This window comes from Rissa tridactyla, chromosome 1 (genome assembly GCF_028500815.1).
Source record: "Rissa tridactyla isolate bRisTri1 chromosome 1, bRisTri1.patW.cur.20221130, whole genome shotgun sequence".
NCBI lineage: Eukaryota > Metazoa > Chordata > Aves > Charadriiformes > Laridae > Rissa > Rissa tridactyla.
In genome coordinates, this window is record NC_071466.1 from 193788588 (window position 1) to 193810222 (window position 21635).

General features: G+C 39.6%; 1 protein-coding gene across 3 annotated transcripts in view; it reads left to right on the plus strand.

Moving 5' to 3' along the window:
- The window catches only part of CPED1 (cadherin like and PC-esterase domain containing 1), a 152294-nt gene that overhangs the window by 125967 nt on the left and 4692 nt on the right, over positions 1-21635 (plus strand). For 2 of the 3 annotated variants that reach the window (XM_054199693.1, XM_054199701.1), the window contains 5 exons: positions 4353-4489; positions 13558-13778; positions 14039-14140; positions 14341-14428; positions 17017-17163. In XM_054199693.1, coding sequence (XP_054055668.1) covers positions 4353-4489; positions 13558-13778; positions 14039-14140; positions 14341-14428; positions 17017-17163 — 695 coding nt within the window. Of the gene's footprint in view, positions 1-4352; positions 4490-4937; positions 5067-13557; positions 13779-14038; positions 14141-14340; positions 14429-17016; positions 17164-21635 lie in introns of those variants that run through there. The other variant, XM_054199712.1, reaches the window with a different exon arrangement.

The window sequence follows — 21635 nt, forward strand, 5'->3', positions numbered from 1 at the left end:
CAACTTTATCCAGTTTAACGTAATTCTGTATGAGCTCTCTCTTTGCCTTCAACAGCTACCTGGATTTGGGTCCAGCAGAGACATAAACTGATGTTCAACCAAATGAGTGTCTCCTCACAACACTCGTCAAATTTGCTACAAGGAGCAAATTTCAGTTTGGACATAAGTCTTTAGGCCTAAGGCCATTTATTTGGCAGCATCAAAATCGTGTCCTTTTAAAAATAATTTTAATTTATTTTTCATAAATGCAGGTAAAAGCAAAAGAAAAAATATTTCTATGGCCTATTCATGGAAAAAAAGATTTTTAGAAGGCTTAGGGTGCCAAATAGACACCAAATGTAAAAGTAAACTAGTCATAAATCAACAAAGTATGTTTAGCATCAGTTTAGGTTAAATACTTAAATTTTGAGTTGTCAGTTTAGAATATTTTTTTCTTTTTATATGGATAATTCTTTGGCACTATAGAAAAACTTTGATTTTGATCTTGAAACCAAAGTGTGTGTATTTGTGGCTATGACAATGGGAAAGGTTGAATAAAAATAAAAGAGGCTGAAGGAAGAAACAAAACTGTCAAATTAAGCAAACAGCCTTTATTAGTTAAAACTTTTAACTTCAGGTTAATATTTTTAAAATACATATTAAGCAGTCCTAATGAATTGTTTTGAAAGTATATTTCTTTTCATGCCATTTTAGGGGAGCAGTTTTGGGGAGTATTGGCGATGTTTATTCTCATATCTTAAGCAGAAGATTTATGTATGCAACTGATAAACTGCACTAACGAGCCAAAAATCCAGTTTAATTTCATTCTTCCTGTGAAAACCTCCTACTTGCAGGCTTTCATAAAGCTGAGTTTTTACCAGTTTTTAATGTGGGAATAAACTAAGAGCAGCTCTCTCTTTCCTACTCTCTTACATTGAATTGTAAGTAAACGTTCCCTTGCCTGGTAGAGCCGATGCGAACTCTTTCAGCTGAAGCACCACAAAACACAGGCTGACTGAAATGGTGCTGAAAGCTGCATGGCGTGCAAAACCTTATGTAATGGGGAAAAAACAACTTATAATCGCAATAGAAAATAAGATTAATTTCCAAACTAATTTGGATTGTTCGCAATTTTTCACTGTTAATTGTCTTTTATATATGAGATTCATTTTATTTTTTAACACAATCTTATTTTTAAAGGTTAAGAATGCATTTACTAACTGCTGTGAAGTTACAGTAGGAAAAGTTTATAATAATTGGATTAAAAATGCATAAATTTGCACACATAATTTAAAAAAATCTATAAATACAAAACCTGCAACTATTCTGTTAGCATTAAATGTCAGTGCTTCCTATAAACATGAGTTTATCTCCATATATCCTTGTTCTCTATTTTTTTTACATTTGCCACTAACCTTTAGCATATACCAAAATGGATCTGTTTTTTTCTTAATATACCTAGAGAGCTGTTGAATATAAACCAAACTATTTGAAACAAGCTTTTCAAAAGGTACTTATCACTTTCAGTTGCCAAAATTTAAACTTTTATTATTCAGATGTTTCAGCTCCTCAATATTAATTTTATATAGTTCTACTTTTCTAGTTTATTACCTAAAACCAGATCAGCTCGTAAATGTATGGGATGTTAAGAAGAAAATTCTATAAAATGAGGGATCTCAGATGATGTAGACATTGACAGAAATTTTATGTATTTGGTTTGAAAGAAAAATTACAATGTCAGGAAAAAACCTGCCCAGTTTTCATATAATTTTTAAATATAAACCATTGCCCAAACCAACTTTCGGATCATTTAGGAAGTATTCTACAGCAGTGGTCTGAGTCCAGACCTCAAACCAATCAACCAACCAACCATTCTGTCCCTGCTCTGTTAGTCAATGGTTACTCAACTTAACTGTTGCACTTGATGATCTTAAAGGTCTTTTCCAACCTAAATGATTCCATGATTCTATGATTCTGTCAAAAGGCACAAAGCAATAGAAGGTGTTTGCCTGGCACGTATTGCTGTGTTATCTGAGACATTGCACTTTTCAGCCTCTTCATATGACTGCTATGAAGCTGGGAATGACTGTTTAGCCATGGATTGCAAAGGGGGCGCAGAGGGAGCCAAGGGCAAGTGGCGATACAAATCTTGGAAAGTCAAAGTATGCCTGGCCCCAGTGGCAGCCAGGAGGCCAAAACGTGGAGCAAGGGACCTCAAAGCCAAAGGAGGGCCAGCATGAGAAAGGGATTCACAATGGCCAGCACTGGAGGCTGCCAGAAAGATTAATTGTCTTAATTCAGCCCTCAGTTTCCCAGCTGAGCAAGATATTCAACTGGAAGAGCACTCCCTGCTCCAGAACTTAGTTATCCACTTTGTAACTTTACGTAGACTGACTTTAATGCCTATATCAAATGTCTACATAGGACCAGGGACCACAGTTCAGGTCTCTCTTCTCCCCCTAAAATTACCAAGCTACAATTATGCTGTTTTTCTGTCCTAATGGATTTTGAGCTTTAAAGTTGTCCTCAGCTAAGAAGAAGAGGGAGGAACGTTGTCCCTAAGGACAAACAGCTAGGTGATTAGGACACAGACAATGCAAGTTTGAAACTCCCCTGAGCAAGGAGCACTGGGCAGCTCCATCTCCCCGCTTGCACCCTACCACCATGGTCCTGATTGTCCCTCCTCTCCGTCATTCCTCCATGCTGAACAGAGCTGCTTGCCCTGTGGGGAGCCTTCAGGAAACACCCACACCCATGGGAACCAGGGGAGCTGGGTTGTGCTCACTGACCCACAGCATGGTAAAGTCAGCATCCAGGCTTTTGTTTAGGTTCAGTCTGCCATTATTTGCTCCACATCATCTACAAGAGTAGCTGAGGGTGGGGTGAGCATCTTCTGCACGGGGCAGAAGTAGTGGCAGCTGTGTAGGCTACACAGCAGCTGGAGCTGCGTGGTCGTAGCACCGTGGGATATATTCTGCCCTTACATGTGCCAGTGCGGGCTCCCATACAAACAATTCTCAATGTTTTTCTTTAGAAGGACTTCTTTATCTGCTGAAACAACTCATCCTGCTACTTACCAAAACATATTCGCGTGGGGCTTTTGCTCAGTGCAAGCGCAGGCTGCATCCCTGGAAATTCCCTTGCTCCTGAGGTAGCAGCTGACTCTCCCAAGGCTACTGGGATCCCACAGGGTTGCTTCACTCAGCCTCCCACTCAGTCCCTGGCCTGATAAATGTCGATAGGCAGCAGCCTTGGTTTTTTGCCGTGGCTTCTTGTGTAGCAGCAATCTATCACACCCAGCGAAGCACACCCAGCAGAGATGCTGTCTGTCTGTGACGGTCACAAACTCTAAGGCCAGGTCTGCTCTGCAAACATTTGCTTTTGGAGCTGTTTGCTGGGCTGCGGTGAGAAGCCTGGCTGTGCTAGCAAGGCTAGATAGCACTCACACAAGGACCTGGGTGCCCCCGCGCTCTTCCTCATGTAATGCTTTTAATCAGAGCAAAAGCAGGTTTTGCTGGCAGAGCTACATAGGCACTGGGAGATGTTGTCAGGACACTTGTAGGGGCTAGAAAAAGTGTTTCTTGTGTTGATCTGAATATAAGGGCAACTCAAAAGTTTTCTGTCTTCCTTCAGAGGTTAAATCCTTCAAACTTCCAGAGGGATTTTGGAAATGAATAGCTTTAAAAAAACAAAATGACAAAACCATTCAACTTTAGGTAAGAGATGCCCAAAACCCACAATATACGAAGTAATTTTTGAAAATAGGCTCTAATAAATCATATAGGTTATTCACCTCACCTTACTTTCACTTTCTGAAATGTATGTGTGTAGCCTGGAAAAGTCCTCTGAATTCTCACAAATTAAAGAAATTAGGATTTTCTATGGAAAGTCATCCCCTCTCTTGCTTCATTTTTCTAACAAGGGTCTCTCAAAGTCTAGCTTCGACCAGCTACCCAACTTTTAGATGAGATGAATCTTGTAGATGAAAATGAATCTTGTCTTTAGACACTTCTGAAGGTGAATATTTTCTTTTCACATTCATCCTCCTCACCTCCTTTCCCTTTCTTATATCCCTTCTGTGGAGAAAGGACAAGCTGCTACAAGAAAGGCAACATGAACTGAGAAATGAACCCACAAACTACTGTCAATTTGAGCATTTGCAGCTCTTTCAGGGAAAGGAAAAGCTACCACCATAAATGAATGAAAAGGGCATATAACACAGAGGAACGAAATTATCTCTTCAAAGGGCTGGGGGGCATTTAATTTAGGGAAAAGTCCCGTGACAAAATACTCAAAAATATCTTGCTTGCTGTATAATAAAGCTACTCACAAAAATACACAGGAGGTGCTGACATCCCATTGATGTTTTCCAGGGCAGTGGATTGTCCCTTGCCTCAGCTGCTCTGACAATAGGACCTGTGACTGGAGAGAAATAACCTGGCAGCCCCACGGCTGCCGATACTCTGTGCTCGCCAAGCCTGAGCTCCAGCGCTGTGTGGAGGGCAGAAAGGTATGTAACAGATTTTACGTGTTAATTTTTTTTTTTATTTACCTGGCTATTTAGTGTCCTGAAGCTTTAAAAACAATGTTATGATTGATGTGTAGGAAAGATCCCTTTTTATTATAACTGGAAAAAGATTCAGATGGAAAATCCACATGGATGAAAAGCAGCCAGTATCTATAATTTAGCCTCATATGCAGACATGGTTGTCTGCTGCCATTTTGCATAGGAGCTTGGGTTACACCAGTGGAGTTTCAAGACCTACAGTGTTTGTGGTTACCAGTTAGACCTGCAGTGAGTATCCAAGGACTGTAAATGGAGGACAGATTTGCATTGTTGTCACAGTTTTTCTCACACTTGATATGCAAGTTGGGTTTCTTCTGCTGCGTACCTAATGCATGGCATTGCTTGTGCACACTAATCTTACCAAGTCTTCTTGCACATTCTTTTCTTGTAGTGAAGCTTCTAAGGTGGTTGCTTGGAAATACAAGGTCTCCTTAATAAGCATGCTATGACTGTAAAACTGTTGAGAGAGAGCTCTGATCTGAGGCTCAGGTACCTTACTGAGGATACAAGTATCCAGAAAGTAAGTAATTAATTGTTATAAAGATTTTTATAGTGTATTGTCTAGGTAACAAAAGAGTAACTAAAAGCGGCATTTTGATAAAATCCAAGAGCGTTTCTATATAGAAAAATACAAAAATAATAGACTTTCAATTAACATTTCCTCCGTTTCTGGTCATTTCTTGTCCTGCACAAAGTCCTTCATTGCCATTTGGCTTCATTTCTGCCTCTGGTTTTCTCCATTGCTGTGGAGCTGTGGGTTTCTCCTAGCATATTTTTTCTAAAAAACATAGGTTTGTATGACAGAGGAGAGGCTTGATTTGCTCCTCCTGTACAAACCAAGCACTTTTGGATTGACCACAGCAAAAAATACAGAAGAATTTGATAGCTTTGCTTTGGTCTTTAATTTCCACAGGCATCAGGCTGCTTCAATAAGCAAACACCCTTTGATCAGACAATTGAAGGATAGCAGAGGAACAATATATCATCATGGCAGTGGATTGCCAGGGTATTGCTGGGAGGATTATGCTGACATTCCCACCTCCTGAACCCAAGCACTCACATTCACCAGTGTCCAAAACAGGACAGTGTTTGTTAAGGGTCCGTTAAAACCAAGTATATGAAATGAACGTTTGTGAGCTTGATCCAGATTCCACTGTGTTGTGACTCTCTGGGGTCACCGGCCTATTCTAGTGTCAGATGAGAGCCAGATCTCATGTGATCTACATTAACACCATGCGAGAAAATTTTCTGTAAAACTAATTGCACTTGTTCCCCATTTTTCATCTTTTGCAAAAGTCTTCTGTCGTTGTCTGGTAACCTTCACTGCTCTGTAGAAATCTGCTGAATCACTCCTATTGCCTTTGCACAGATGTCCATTTAACTGGTTTATTCTTTTAAAGTGCTCACTCTAACCTGTGTTCCCCTTTTGGTATATTTCTCCTAGACCTTTCCCGCCGATGTTATTTTTGTCATAACTTTGCAGTGGTTTTAACTTTGTGTGGCATTTTGCAACAGCATTTTTGCTTCTTTCACCAAATAAATAAATGTAGAGCCTGGACCAACTCCCTCGTGTCAGTAGAACGAACTTAAGAACTACGAGACTTTCTTCATACCTAAATCACATGAGGAAAAATGGTCCTCTGCTTGGGTGAGGACCATTTTGTGAGGACCATTGGGTGATAAGGTCCTGATTCTGCCTGTGATTAAGGCAAACTTTAATATTACTTTACATAGTCTAAGCAATGTAGTAGAAAAAGTATTTTTTTCAGGTGCTCACTGAAAGGGACTTTTGCCTGTCAGTTGCGTTGTATGCTATTATGTATTGTTAAGCAACCTGGATCTTTTATAAGGGAGCTGTTGAGTAGCCAGCAAGATATAATTCTTGTGAACAAATACATTTTTACTATACAAGAGATTTTGGTAACCATCTATAAACACTTATATTTCCTAATTTGTGATATTAGTTTTAAACCATTATATACCTTTTCTTTAAGCAGTACAGAGACCACTGACTTTTTAAACTAACGACATCATAGTTTCCATAATAAAATAAGCAGAAGGTTTCAATACTGTAAATTTAAGCAGATTGCAAAAAAAGCATGAGTGCAAAATGTAAGGGCAAAAATCATCAACCCAAGTGAGGACACTGAGGTGATCTAGAATGCTGTTTGATTTATATTGTCATTTGCTGAAGTTAGCTAAGAACAACAGAACTCACTTGTGTCCACTTCTCAAAATGGGCTCAACTGACCCGTGTGCCTCTGTATGCTGGGATTTTTTAGTAAGCCACTACACGGAATATTCAGCTTGTGTAACTCTGGTCTCTGGAGTTCAGAATCCTTTACAAAGGAGTCATGTATCATGATCTACATCATCTGAATTCTTGCTCAAAGTTTATTCTGAACTAAGGCAATAAAACCTCCATACACCCTACATAATTACCAATCCTTTCTTAGGAAAGCAGAGACATGTATGTCTGAAATGTCTTTGGGTCAAATGACATCATACCTTCCATCAAAACACTAACAGCCCTCTATGACTGAATTTCACTTCTGAATACCTTCATAAAAAAATCAGTCATGCAAGATTTCAGCAGGAATCACAGGTAAAGCAAGTAGTGACATTTGTGATTCACTAGGCTGAAGTCTCTGATTTTTGTCCTGGAAAAATTATAATTTGGTTTCAGAAATCTGATCCGCTGGTTTTACTTCTTACAATTAAAAACATCATGATAAGACATTATAAATACTGTGTCTGTGATTATGTCTTCTCTTTTAAATAGGAGGTGTTAATCTCTATGCCACTGTGAAATTCCAACTATGATAAATGCAGGCTGTTTTCTTATGCGCCCCTATTAGTTTTACATGAAAAAAAAAAGAAGAAAAAGAAAAAAAGCCTACTTGTGTTTCTACCTCTAATGAATGTGAAGGGAAGCATGTAATGAGTTAACCGCTGCTGTGCTGTGTCCCTGATCACTTCAGCAAGTGATGAAATAAGATGAAAAGTGAATGCTCTTTTTGGCTGAAATGCAGCACGTGTAAGATCAACTGTATCTTTAAGTGCAATTATTCTGTTTTTCTCATGTTACATAGAACAGCAGTAAAATGCTATTCAAATATGTTTCTTGCTCATTAATTTCTTTTATGCATTTGTCAATCTTTCTGAAATATGTTTATGGTCACCCAAACAGAGCCCTTCTTTATTATCTAGAGCATAAATAAGCCTTCAAAAATGCTTTCTAATTAGTTTTCTAACTCCAGGCTGCTTTTATGTCATATTAAAATTGATTTGTTTTTCAGAGCTCATCTCTAAAATTACCATCTCCTTTCTCTATAACAGAAATTCATTTTCCCTGACTATGACTTCCAGTTGATTTCACATCATCATTAACTGTTATTTTAATTTGTGTGCCTATAAAACTGTGTTTGAGCTAAGTTGTTTCTGTCTCATAAAAATGCAAGACCACCTGTAGTGAAACAATAACGCTCAGATTGGTGGAGACATGAGAAAAGGATATACATCCACAAAAACTGTTTATGGGGCCTTATTTTGCTTTATGATGTGTTAGCAAGACTAGTCAGTCATATGTTTGCATTTCAGGCACAGTAAACAGGCAAATCTTGAAGTGTTGAGGCTAAGGTGATTCTGGCTGAGTAGATTTTCATTCAGTCCACTTTTAATATCAACAGTCCTTTTTCTCCTCCATTTTAAACTCTAAGAGTAGTGAGATGCAGGCTGTCTTCTTCTTAGGGAACTCCACATATAAGTCCTAATTGAATCAAAGAAATAGGCAATCATAATAAAAATATTATATCTGTATTATATTGGCTCAACAAAATCCTCTGTAACTGTGGTTAATGAGTTTTTGCTGTAATATTTATGCAATTCTATTCAGATATGATGCTTTGATTTTTGTACAAGAACTTTAAAAAATGGGTGAAGGAAAAGGGGTTCTAACAGGTAATTATTTATCCAATTAGCAGCATATAGAAAGCTGGCCTCAATAGCAGGGGGGATATGTATTTTGTTTATCATTGAGAAATACTACTCGGAGTTTAGTCTTATAATAAAGTACCATTGAGTCATGTGTAATTAAGAACAGGAAATATGAAAAGGCAATATTTGCTGAAGTACTTAAAATTCAGCTGTTAAAACAGGAATCTTAACTTATAATTTCTTAATAATATTTTAAAGTTAAGTAGTGTTTTAGACTTACAGGTGTTTAAATTTCCTAAGTGTGGTTAATTTATAATGATAGGTCTGGTTAAGAAGTGAATTCCACTATGCTTACACAATCTTTTAAAGCCTGTAAGCTATAATGGAATTTTTCACACCAAACATTTGCAAGAGAAGACACTGAAAACATCTGTCTGCATGAAAGTGTTGTTCTTTGTCTGGTAAAATTACAAACTTATGTATGCCTGATCCTTTAGTCATCCTGCAGACAAATCCCCCATTGACCTGAACAGTACATGACTCAGCCTTGTGCCAGACTGTAAAGGAATTTTCATATTCTACACATCTGAGCCATCATTTTCCTCGTTATTGTCATAGAGCTAAATACAGAATCATCCCCAGAGCCCCTGGTTCAAATCATATTAAACACTACACGGCACACACAACTATAGTAAGTTCATGCAGCTGTATAGAAATAAATGTGGCCATAGCTACCACGCGTTCAGTTACATTGAATGATTATTCTAATTCATCGAAGCTCTTGTGTTAGTTGTAGGACATAAGGTTTCTTTCTGGGGCTAAACACCACTTACTTTAACCTTTGAGTCTCGCAAGCATTTGCTGAAAATGAAGCTGACTTGCAAAAGGTGGATGCTTTGAAAGATGCTTTCTGGTGGTCTGCATACTGGGGATTTGGACTAGATGATCTCTGGAGGTCCCTTCCAACTCTGAAAAATTGCATGATTCTGTGATACCACAAGAAAATGTGTTTGGCCAGCTCTGTGCAAGGGCAGTTTGAAAAGCAGGTAGAATTACCTACAAATGGCCTCCTCTTCCACATGGATTTTCTGTGGGGAGAAGCAAAAGAAGAATCTGTTTATTTTTCTAGGATTTACATGTCTCACAGCATGGTTGGACCAATAGTTAGAAGCAGATTGTTGGGTGCAGACAAGGTCTTAATGAATGGGTGCTCTGTGTGTGCAGATTTGATGTACTATGCATCCATCAGCCTGGGATGCATTGGGTTACAAGGAATGCACACCCATCTTTCTAGCTGAGATCTTCTCTCTGCTTATGGGAGAGCATTCCCTTTAAAAGCCCAGCACACACAGCCTCCATAGTGTGACTGCTGATCCCCTCCTGTGACAACTGCAAAGAGCTCTCTATCAGAGCTAGAGGGCAGGGACCATAGATTTCACATACTGCAGTCCTAGTTTTAATGACGTATCATTCAACAATGCTGTGATTTCACTGTGAAGAAAAGTAGCTGGAGTTAAAAAGGTTTGCATGATTCCAGTGATACAGTCCTGGTATGGACTTGAGCAGTCAAAGACCTTTTGACTGAAAGCTAATATGGTTATTATAATTGACATCTTTGAGGATAACCTACACTTCTGATCTGGTTTTCTGTACGACCACAAGTCCACTTTGTCTCATTTCTCTCTTCCCCACTTACATCAAGTCTTAAGTATTCTCTTAGCAGATTATTTTCTGAGTATTCAGGTTAATTTCCCTAGTGAAATTTCCTCACCAGTGTGATGTTGCCATCTGTCTCATTCCTGACTCATCCTGCTCGGCCACACCTTCTCTAGGAATAAGTATACATTCCCAGATGGACACCCAGACACTCAATTGCATTAGCTGTCTGATCTAATTTCCTGACCTTCTTCTTTACCTTCTCACAAAAAGCTCACTTAAGACTGAAAATGGAGATGTTCTGAGACTCAGAACTCACTCCTTCAGAGATGGGCTGCGTGCAGTCTTGTCAGTCGTGTGATGGTATTTCAAGAAGCATACCTGAGCCCTAACAGTTATTTTGTCCAGTTACACTGACCGCTCTAAAGGAATCTGCTCTGACTTCTTTCACCCCCTTCATGTTCTCAGAACATCAGGCAACAACAATAATACTATTCCAATGCCCACGTGATATTTTCATATGGTTCCCAGCGTAATGGCACTTGAGGGCTAGAACTGTCACTGTGAGAAGTGATCTTACCTAGCTTGTCTCTCCTGGTACTGGTTTTAAAGGAGTATGCCATCCCATCTGCAGACCTGGCCAGCTAGGTACCTCAGAGCAGACCTGAAAACACATTTATGGATCCACTGCTTACGTGTGTGTGCATCTAGGAATTGTAAAGCCCTCCAACGCTGAAGTATTTAATAGTGTAAATTGAGGGGCTGGGGGGTTTGCTCTGGTTTTGACGTAAAGAAAAAATGGGAAAGAGGCTGATGAGTCTATCTCAGTCTTCGATGGTCTGCGATGTTTGAGACACTGGAAATATTTAGAATGATACTTCACACTTAAATTTCTAGAGAATACACAGTGTTGGCAAAACTAGACATCTGTGCATCGTGTTCATTGCCCTTGGCCATGGCTCTTCTCTCCTTTTTTTCCACAAAAAGTGTTGTTCTGCCATTTGTACTCAGTGGTAGATGTGAGTAGACCAATTACAGTTACAAGGAGAAAATATCAGTCAGAATCTTAGTCACAGTAGAATGAGTGAGATAAAAATGCCACATCTGCCAAATCAGTGTAATTAATAGCTGAATATGTTCCTTTGCAACTAGAAATCCCCATGTGCAATGATAACAAAATGGTATCATATGTTATTAGAAGTAGAAGAAAAACAATCTAGCATGTTCTACCAACTGCTCTATGTGTGTAACTCAGTAGAGCCTGTTTGTTATTCTGCTAATGATGTTCTGTGTTTTCACAGAAATGTTCTCACCCACATTGCAAGTTAATGATATCCTTGCCTGCTAATATCTGAGAACTGCTTTTTAAATAGATACACATCTACATACTACAGTGACGGACTTAAGAAAGGGAGATTAAAAAGATGTGGATACAGACAGACTGGAGAGATTAAAAGATTTTGCAAGTTAAAAGAATTGTTTAAAACCTCAAGTTAACCTACTTTAGAATTAGGACATATTGTAAGTGTGGACTGTCTTCCTAATTGTAAATAATAGTGTGCATGTTTGTGTCTGCCAAAGAGGGAAAGAGAGAATACCCAACCAATCCTTCCAAGGATGCAAGGATCCTTGACTTCTCTGACTCATGTTATGCTTGGTTTAAAGAGGTTTCTTCTGACACAATGTGAAAAGAGTTGGAAATCCCCTTGCATGTGAGGGAACTCCTTGTGCAGTCCAAGAATAAACAGCAGCTGTTTAAGAATTTACTCTGTGAAGCAGCTTTGAGAGGTCCAGGACAGGAGGCGAAAGAGCCTCGGTGCTTGTTTTAATGATTGCTACCATAAATAATTTATCTAGGACTTCTCTGCAGCCCACAATGGGGAGGCATGGGATGTTCAAGTCCTTGTCATGCCTATTCTTGGCCATCGAATCAGATCGGGGAATGTTTATCTGAAACTGCTTCTCTTCTGTGGGAACTGTCATCGATATGCTGTTGTGGCTTATTTTTACTCACAATAGGTTCATAGTGGGAACTGGAATCAGTCTCTAAAGCTGTGACATTCCTGAAAGAAATAGATAAATAGAGATGTATTAGATGAAAGAAGTCCCAGATGCCTTTACCACGTAAAATCTCTAAGAGAAGCTTTGGAAATGTACAATTAAACATGTAATCTTGTGCAGTCTGAATTTTATTTGCATAACCAAATATTCAAAGTGGAAGTGGTAAAGCATCAAACCCCAAATCAAATTTCAAAAACCAAACAACAACAACCGAACTTAGAGGGTGCCAACTACCCTGAGTGCCAGAGGAGGTAGGAGAAGCAGTATACTGCTGGGCAGAGAACAGGACTGTTACTGTGTTTTGGCTCTGTGGGGTTTCTGACTCCCAGTTTTACGTTTATGCTCCTCTGTGTGGACTTCTGGCTGAGGTGACTGTGGTAATAACTGATTACGCACACAGTTTCATTGGCAAACCACAATGAACCTGGGTTCTCTTCCCCTTTGGACTTGTGTCATTGCTTACATGTTCTCTTCAGCAGGAGGAAATGCTAGTCCTATCCACTAAAAATAGGGCAATTACATTAAAAAACCCCACATATTAAGTTCTGTGGTCTCCACATACAGAGATGTTTGATTTGACAGGGGAGTCTACAGAATGGGTAGGAGCAAGCTCAAATTTGACTTCTTCAGTCATTTGCAAGTTCAGAGTAACCCAGCGAAGACTGTTGATACTTGAAGTTCTTCTGTCATTGTGACAACACTTCTAACTCCCTTCAGGCCATGATGCTTCCTGGTGGCCACATCACACAAGCCAGGACTCTATTCAGATTATCTGCCACCAAAATAACCCTTTTTTTTTTTCCCTCTCTGAAATTGCAGAAAGCCCATCTCTCTACAAATAAGGCAGCAGCTGCATCCATTGATGTGTGAGCGTGTGTGTGTTTGTGTCCCTTTAGTGTAAATTCTAATGAATCACATTTATGGAAGACAGACATTAACCAAGACGTGCTGTGTAGGAACAAACCACATGAAAAACTGGAGGAACGAAAGCAGGAAGTTGCAAGAAATCATGAGAGGCTCTGTAATAGCAATTGGAAGTAAATAAAAACTTAAGCAAAAGAAATTATCAGCAAGGATGAAAAATGCAGGACTAACTGTGCATCTAGAGCCATCTATAACCCGTACTTTTTGTCTTTGAAACATATAATATAACTTTTTGTTAATCAGATCACACAGATTTTACTAAAGGAGGACTTTAGTATTGAGGTGTCAGGGCTGGAGAACTGGCAGCTCACAGAAATATTTCTTGAACGTTATGAGAAGGGTATAAAATCCTCCAGACTAGCTGTATTCTTTTCTTAGCTTTTGGAATTTGGAGTGTACAGCTTCTAAGTCATATCTTTTTTTTCTATCCAAAGATTCTTTTTATAGGTGACTCAACTAACAGAGGGATGATGTACTATCTAATAGAAAGAGTGAATAAGACTCTTCAGGAATGGCAAAAGACTCATGATGTTAAATGTTACCATAATATCAATGAGGGGAAAACCTTTATCAGTTACTCCTACTACCCCCAGTTTTGGATGAATGCAAACCAGAGACCAACTTTTGAAAAAGCACTAGAACAACTGTTGCAGAGGTACCGTACAAACTCTCTTGCTGGCTTGTTTGTATTCTTGTTCTATTCACAAATGTTTAACACATTTTACAATTAAAGTCCGTAAACAATTAAACCTAACGTGTGCAGACCGTATTGTGTGGTTGAAAAATAGCAGAAAATGACATCAAGCCTCTGATCAGGATGCCAGATACAGTTCACTGAAATGCAATGCAATGCAGTTAAAATGTTTGCCATCTGTTTTAAGGCAACATGTGTTGTTTTTCCTCTCTGGATTTCAGATCACGTCCCCTGGAGAATACAGACCAGACCGTATTAATTGTAGGTGGCGTTCAGTGGCTTAATTCCAATCACCTGCAAATTATCCAAAAGGTGTTGAACAGGTAATGTTATGTGCTTGGTGTTATTCCAAGTCTTGATATGCTAAATTATGAGAAACAACTTAACCAAAAATTTTAAATACCAGCATTTCATTTGTTTTCTCATGGGTGCACACTTAATGGACTTTGAAAACATAAAAATTTAATGTCTTTTGATGTGTCTGTTGAGTAAAATGTGTATTTATTTTTTTTTTCCCAAACAGGGAAAATCTATCAAATATCCTGGTAATTATCAAATCCATAGGGATGGGCTTTCACCTCCCAGTGGATGGAATACATTCTCTGTCACAGGTAATCTACAGTATATTTAGAGTGCATTTTCATGGAAGACTTGTCATTTCAGCAATAATTTTGCTATCTGGTCAAAATATGTTGCAACCTCTGCTGAGCAAGCTTCAAGTGGATCAAAGAAAGAATAATGTTTGTATTTGCTCATACGGCTTGCTGATGCAGATTCAAAACGATTTGCCTCATTTCGTGGATTCCGCTGCAATCAGAGCACCGTTTGAGATGCCGTGCTCAGTCAGATGTCCCAGGAACCAGAAGAAGCTCCGACATTAATCCTGCTGCCAAAGTTGAGAAATCGAACTGGGGGTAGGCAGATTGCTCCTCGTACGACGTTGAGTGCTGGCCCTCCCCAGGCTTCCTCCACGGTTACTGCTGGCTCAGATTCACTGTTCTGGCTGCATCGCACAGCTCTCCATAAATCTATCTTAACCAACCTATTGAAGCCAGAACATTACAGAGCAGCTGGAATGTACCGGTGAATCTAGCGTGTGATTTGTATGTTAACCGGATGTTACAGTCAGTTTAAATCATGTCCAAGACTCTCAGAGCAATAGGTGGGCTCATTTCAATGTGCTGTGTAACCCATTCAATTCAATATTTTTATTTACAATTTGGTCGGTAGTTTTCTGTTGAACACATACAAAATGTGTGGATGTGACGGGGCTGGGAAGGGCCGGAGGGCAGAGCGGAGTAAACGATGCCTACCAGCGCTGAGTGTAATGCCCCAGCTGTTCACAGGTGTTGAAAAGAGAAAATTAGTAGCTTTCATAGTTTACGTACAGCGCTCCTATTGCACTAGGGACTGGCGCCCATGTCTTTTTGCAGCCATGACACACTGCTGTATTCAGTGTGTGACTTACTGTCACTCTCACCCTCCTTTTTGCTATGGAGACTGCCCTGTCAGATTTTGCCCATTCTTTCTTTCTAAGTTAGTACTATCTATCTGCCTTGTCTTCACCAAATGTCTTCTTATTGATTCCAACCATTTCCTTAAATTATCCACATGACCAAATTAGGATACAGTAGGGAAATGATTGGATTTAATATGAAGAAATGTTAGAATCATAGAATCTCAGAATCGCTGAGGTTGGAAGGGACCTTTAAGATCATCAAGTCCAACCTTTAACCTACCCTGACAAAAGCCACTTCTAAACCATGTCCCTAAGTGCCCCATCTACCCTTTTTTTAAACACCTCCAGGGATGGTGAATCCACCACCTCCCTGGGCAGCCTATTCCAATGTTTAATAACCCATTCAGTGAAAAAATGTTTCCTAATATCCAATCTAAACCTCCCCTGACATAACTTGAACCCATTTCCTCTCGTCCTATCACTTGTCACCAGGCAGAAGAGGTCAGCCCCCATCTCTCTACACCCTCCTTTCAGGTAGTTGTAGAGGGTGATGAGGTCTCCCCTCAGCCTCCTCTTCTCCAAGCTAAACAACCCCAGCTCCCTCAGTCGTTCTTCATAAGGTTTGTCCTCCAGACCCCTCACCAGCTTTGTAGCCCTTCTCTGGACACGCTCCAACACCTCAATGTCCCTCCCGTAGCGAGGGGCCCAAAACTGAACGCAGTACTCGAGGTGGGGCCTCACCAGTGCCGAGTACAAGGGGATGATCGCTTCCCTAGTCCGGCTATGTTGTCATAGCTGCTGCCATAGCTTTCAGGGGAGTTCAGTCCTAGGAGGAAGAAGCAGAAGTTTGATCGAAGGTAGGTGAGGCAAGGACAGAAAGAGCATTAAAGGCTTCCCAGGACCGCCTTTTTCTGTTTCTCATCCAGTAGTTTATAAAACTCCAAAAATCAACTACAGTGCATAACCCACATTCTTTTCCCTTTCAATATTGGAATCATATGCCAAATTACCCCTGTGGTTTGGGTGCTCTGAACTTCTGGATTACCCCAGCTACTCTCAAAGCCCTTCTGTCTTCAGTGTCAACTCCACTGCCTTGACAAATTTATGGCTAACCTTTTTTCTATTCCTGGCCTTCCTGCAGTGTCTTGAGAAATAATAATCTGTTCTTCAGTGTAACCATTTCTAAGATACTCATGGCCCTATACTCCTTTTTAAGCAACAGTCTCAATGACTTTGATTTGAAGCTGGATTTTTCTTTTACAGGAGCACTTTCACCATTTGTTACAGACAACTTTATAATAGGATTATTTTTTTCTGAAATATACCTCATGTTAGCTGAGTATATATTAAAAAAAGTTACCCAGTATTTTAAACATTAAATTCTTTCTATGAAGGAAGTTCCACAACTATTGAAAAGTAATTGTAGCTGGTGCTAACTTGATTTTAATCTTGATCTTACTGAAATCAACCTGATTTGTAGTGTAATTGAGGGAAACATTTTCAGATTGTCTTGTAACTATTTTTGTGCTGCAAAACCAGTTCTAAGAAATTTCTGAAAAAATCTACAGTAGTCTTGGAGGAAGAGCTACTTTCAAGAGTGAATTTATAGTAATTCAAGTTTGGAATATACATAATTGCTTTATGTAAAATGCAGTTTTGCTATTCATTTCAGTGGCAGAATAAAATAACCTTTAAACAGTCGTTCTGACAAGGCATTGCAATATTTTATCTGTAATGCAGGCAGAAGTGCAAAACTTGTGGAATGAAAACTTGGTTATTCTGGATACAGCAAAAAATTTCGGCTATGAAGTTGTTGACACCTTTGTCATCACCATGGGACGTTACAAAGAATTCCTGCAAGGGAAGTGTGGCTGCCATTTCCATGAGGTAATAGTTGATGCTTATATCAATCCCAGGTATTTAAGAGAGATTTTAACTGTCAGGTGGCTAGAAACCAAAAGGTGCACAAAGGGATTTGCATTCATGACTTAAAATTAGGTGTGAATAAAAGCTGTGGAGAAGCAGTTTGTATGGCAGCATTTAGCCCTTGCTGCTCAGAGTGCAATGCTGCCCGAGGAGGGGCTGAACTGATGTCGTGGTGATTCCTTGAAATAAAAACCAGAATGCTTTTCTGCAAAGGCAACCTGTATAAAAGGGTGTTGCACAGTTTCCAGGTTCTTATATTATTGCTATGCACTATATATCTCTACTGCTTCTGCACGGGCTCACTTCATCTTTTGCCATACCTCAATCTCTTAAGCCTTCCTACAGACTCCCATCAAATCAGAGGTACATTTAAAATGGAGCTTAAAATTGAAAGACCAGTCTTACTGCTGTATATCACTTTCCATGTATCTGAGAAAGAGTTATCTGGGATAGTTATAGTGACTGACTATACAATCACAAATCTCATGCCCATAGTTCTGTTTTCTTATTTGTCTGAAATCTATATAAGTTCTGTCTTCTGTTTTATAACTGCTGGACTAGTGAAACAGGGACATGATGAAATATGAGTAGGGCAATTGAGAACATATTCTTCTGTCCATTCGAAGTTCTGGTGAGGAATCTTCACAATATATTAAAAATGACAGGACTCCATGGATTAAATCAAAAATGAATAAGCAAACACATTATTATATCTAGGCACAAAATCAGCCCAGAGGCTGCCAAACCAGTGAAACTCAAGAGTTTGAAAAACAAGATATTTAAAGTTTTTCTGGTTTCCTTTAAGATGTATTTTGAGTATGTGGTATGTCTTTTTATAGTGAGTGCTCTTCCCCATCAGCAAAGGAGGGACCTGTTTTAGTTTTGGCTTTCTTGTATAGCGTTTAAGAACTGTCACCGAGATCACCAGAATATTCCTATAGCTTCCAACCAAGTCCTTCCTCGTACCCATGACACCAACTTGTTTGTACAAAAGGACAGGTCCCGGGTTCCCATTTTGAGTGGTCAGTCTGCTGAGAATCCAAACACGTCTTTCATTGCCCTAATGAAGACCCACAAATATTACATTACTCCTTTTGGAAATCAGAAAAAGCTTTGGGGAATAAAGGAGGCTCGTATCTTTCCAGATGCTTAGCTCCTGATTCCCAGTAAAAAATATTTCTTCAGTGAAAACTGGAATCATGCACTCATAGTAACCCCGTGCTGTAATTTATTGCTAGATCTAGGGACAGAGAGGCCTTCTGGTACCTCTATAGAAAAAGTCATGTTTAGGACAGGAAGACGTTGCCTGTGATGCTACAAGGATCTTCATTCTTACGAGCTGAATCTGGGTTGTCTGCTTATAAAAAGACTGGGAAACTACCACAATTTATCCCATTAAAAGCTGTTTAGGACCGTAAAACTTGAACTGTCATATCTTTCAGGAAGATTGCATTTCCTCCTCTCCAAAAGAGAGATGACAGGTGCAAGTTCTTTCATAGAATGAAATATAGAATGAGAAGAAATTGTTACCAAAAAGTTAAAACTGGAGAAAAAAAACTATGCAATGAAAGATGTCTGTTTGAAACCAAGAGTTAATGAATTTATGGTGTTTCACAGTCAGCTGGGGACTTTGAGCCAGTAAGAAGCTACTAGTTGGAAGAAATCTCAGGAGTTTGGTTACTCACTAAAATAATGACACAGGTAATTGGATGTGTCACTTAGAGAACAGAACTCCACAAGTTAGCTCTTACAGAGAAAATCCTAGAACTTTTTTTATTAGAGTTATCAAAAGTGCATAAATATTAAAAAAGACTGTGACCCACAGAAGTGAAATGCTAGCATTTTTCCAGCATGAATTTAGGAATTTGTTTTCTGTCAAAACATATTACTTCAAATAAGAGAGACCACCAAATGTTTTCTGAATCTCTCAAGAGAAGGATAAAACCCCTTTGCTTATTTTGCCAAGTCATGCCTATTTCTCTATAAGCCTCGCTCCTCGCCAAGCCTGTTCCCAGGACATGGATGTGTGCAGGGTTAGCACAGAAGCTCCGCAGAGCTTCACAGGTACAAAGGTGGGCCATGACACCAAGAATGAAGGGGAAGCACTAATTTTTGCTGTGAAGAAATGTCAGGACAGCTGTGATATATTTTCCTTCAACATCCAAAAAAAGCAAAGACCTAAAAATAAGGTTTCCTTCATCAGACACCCACAGCATACACTGGAAAACAAAATATACTGTGCCTAATTAAACCTGGGAGTAGTTTAAACAAACTGAAATTCAGTGGTGATGATAGTAAAATTCAAGCATAGGCTCCGGAGTGTCCTTGCGGTGTCTGCTGGCCAAGGACTAGCATAGCAAGCCTAACTATTTTCTTGTAGCCAGTGGATTATATTTAATTCTCTTAGCCACAGCAGTCACCTTTACATAAAGCAGAATGAAAAATTAATAACTATAAGGCTGTGATTTTTCTCCTTAAATATCGCAGACAGATATACAATGTCAGAGACAGTCTACTGGACAACAAATGCATTCCCAAAAGAGAGTGGGGAGACAATGAGCTGTCACTGGTTGGGACTCTCTTCCACATGAGGCTCACTGGGACTGAGCACAGGTTTGGGAGCATTACCAGACCCGTCTGACCTCACGTGCTGTGTGTCAACCTCACAGCTGGTTTCCACCCTGAGGCTCCTCAGCAGCTCACCTGTTTTCAGCCCATTGCCATAGCCTCTGTCCTGCTTTGGGACCAAACACAGCTGGTACGGTTAGTTAACCAGTCCTTTAATCTACGCTGCTCAGTAGATGAGAGAGGCACGAACACAGCTCAGTCCAAATGGAGCTGGAAAAGGGGGAGTAAGTCACCAAGCAGGTATTTATGCAATGGATAAATAGTCCCATGGAGTAAATGCCCCCCTCCGTTTTACCCAGACAGCTATATTGACCCTTTTTTGTCTAGAATCCAGATGTTGGTGTCTTCTTGGGTCATTGCTGATGCTCACCATTTCCACAGAGCTTTTGAGTGAAATGGAGAGCTTCAAAATGAAATATGTCAGATGCTTTGTATGGAACTGGGTGGAAAACAGCAGGGCATGATTGGTCATCAGCGTTTTTCATGCAGTCCTCCATTATTTTGTATGAGCTCACGTGCAGATTTGGCCTTGTTTCTCTGCCGGAGGAATCTCAACAGACAGTATGTGTTTTGGTGAGGATCAGAATTTGGCTCATGGAGCCCTGATAGAATTTGACTCACGGAGCTGTTGTTAATGAGGCTTAAGAGGGCATTGTGCCTGAAAGAGGCATAGATGTGCCCAGGAGAATCCATCAGCCCCCCCAAAATGAGATTTGATCCTTGAGGAAAGCAAAAAGAAAGTCCTTGAATGCTTTTGATACCTCGTTAGTTTTAACAGTTTTGTCATCAGTTTATTTCTGCATCCTGGCCAGTGGAGTTTCATCAGGTGCTGAAGCAGTTAGTGCAAGGAAAATGGCATTTTGCCTCCAAGGATGGAGCCAAGAACACTGCGTAAAACCCCAGCACTTTTCATGTTTTATGAAACCAGATGAGATGGATTAAATCTGCCGCTTTGTACTTTCACTTTCGTTCTCTTAAACAGTGACCTCCTAAACTCCCAGAGTTTAGGAGTAAACTGTAAATGCCATCTGAGCTAAAGCACGGCCGTGTGGGAATGGAGGGCTGGCCATTCTTTGCAGTCAGAAAACAAGAAATGAAATGCATTCAGCAGTTCTCATTTAGTTCTCACTACCTGGCCAAACAAAAACCTATTTCCCTGGTTGTCCTGATCAATTATTTGAGTTCCCACCAACCCACTTCAGAGGGCCCTTGGGTCACCCTGATAGCATAGAAATCTGCAGCTCAGTAGATCCTACAATCTTCGTTCAGATTGCCAAGGGATCTGGACTCACAAAGGGAATTTATCAATCATCTGGGACAACAAATCTTGCATAACTCTGTCACTTTCTGCCCCAAACATACTTTCAGATCTACGCACACATGCAAACCTGAATTTTAATTACCTCATTCTTCACAAATGCTTATGGAGAAATAGATTGGCCAACAGTTATAAAGACCTTTACGGAACCTATTTTTTTATTCAGATTTATTTCCTAATTTAATGGCAATGAAATCATGGTCATAGAAACTAGCAACCTTGGGATTTTGGTGCCTTAATTAGTGGCTGGCTGCTGGATGAACATTAGATTGCATTCCTGGGAGATTATGCCTAAAAGGAATGCAGTTTGGGTGATTGGTTCAAGGTGGCATCGTTTTGAAATAGTTGTAAGATCTAAGGCACTAATTTAGAAAAATGAACCTGCAGTAATTGCATGAAAACAAATAACAGTTCTTGGCTTAGCTGTATCAAATTGATCAGAGGATATATTAATTTTCTACATGGATAATTCCTGGTCTTTTTTTAG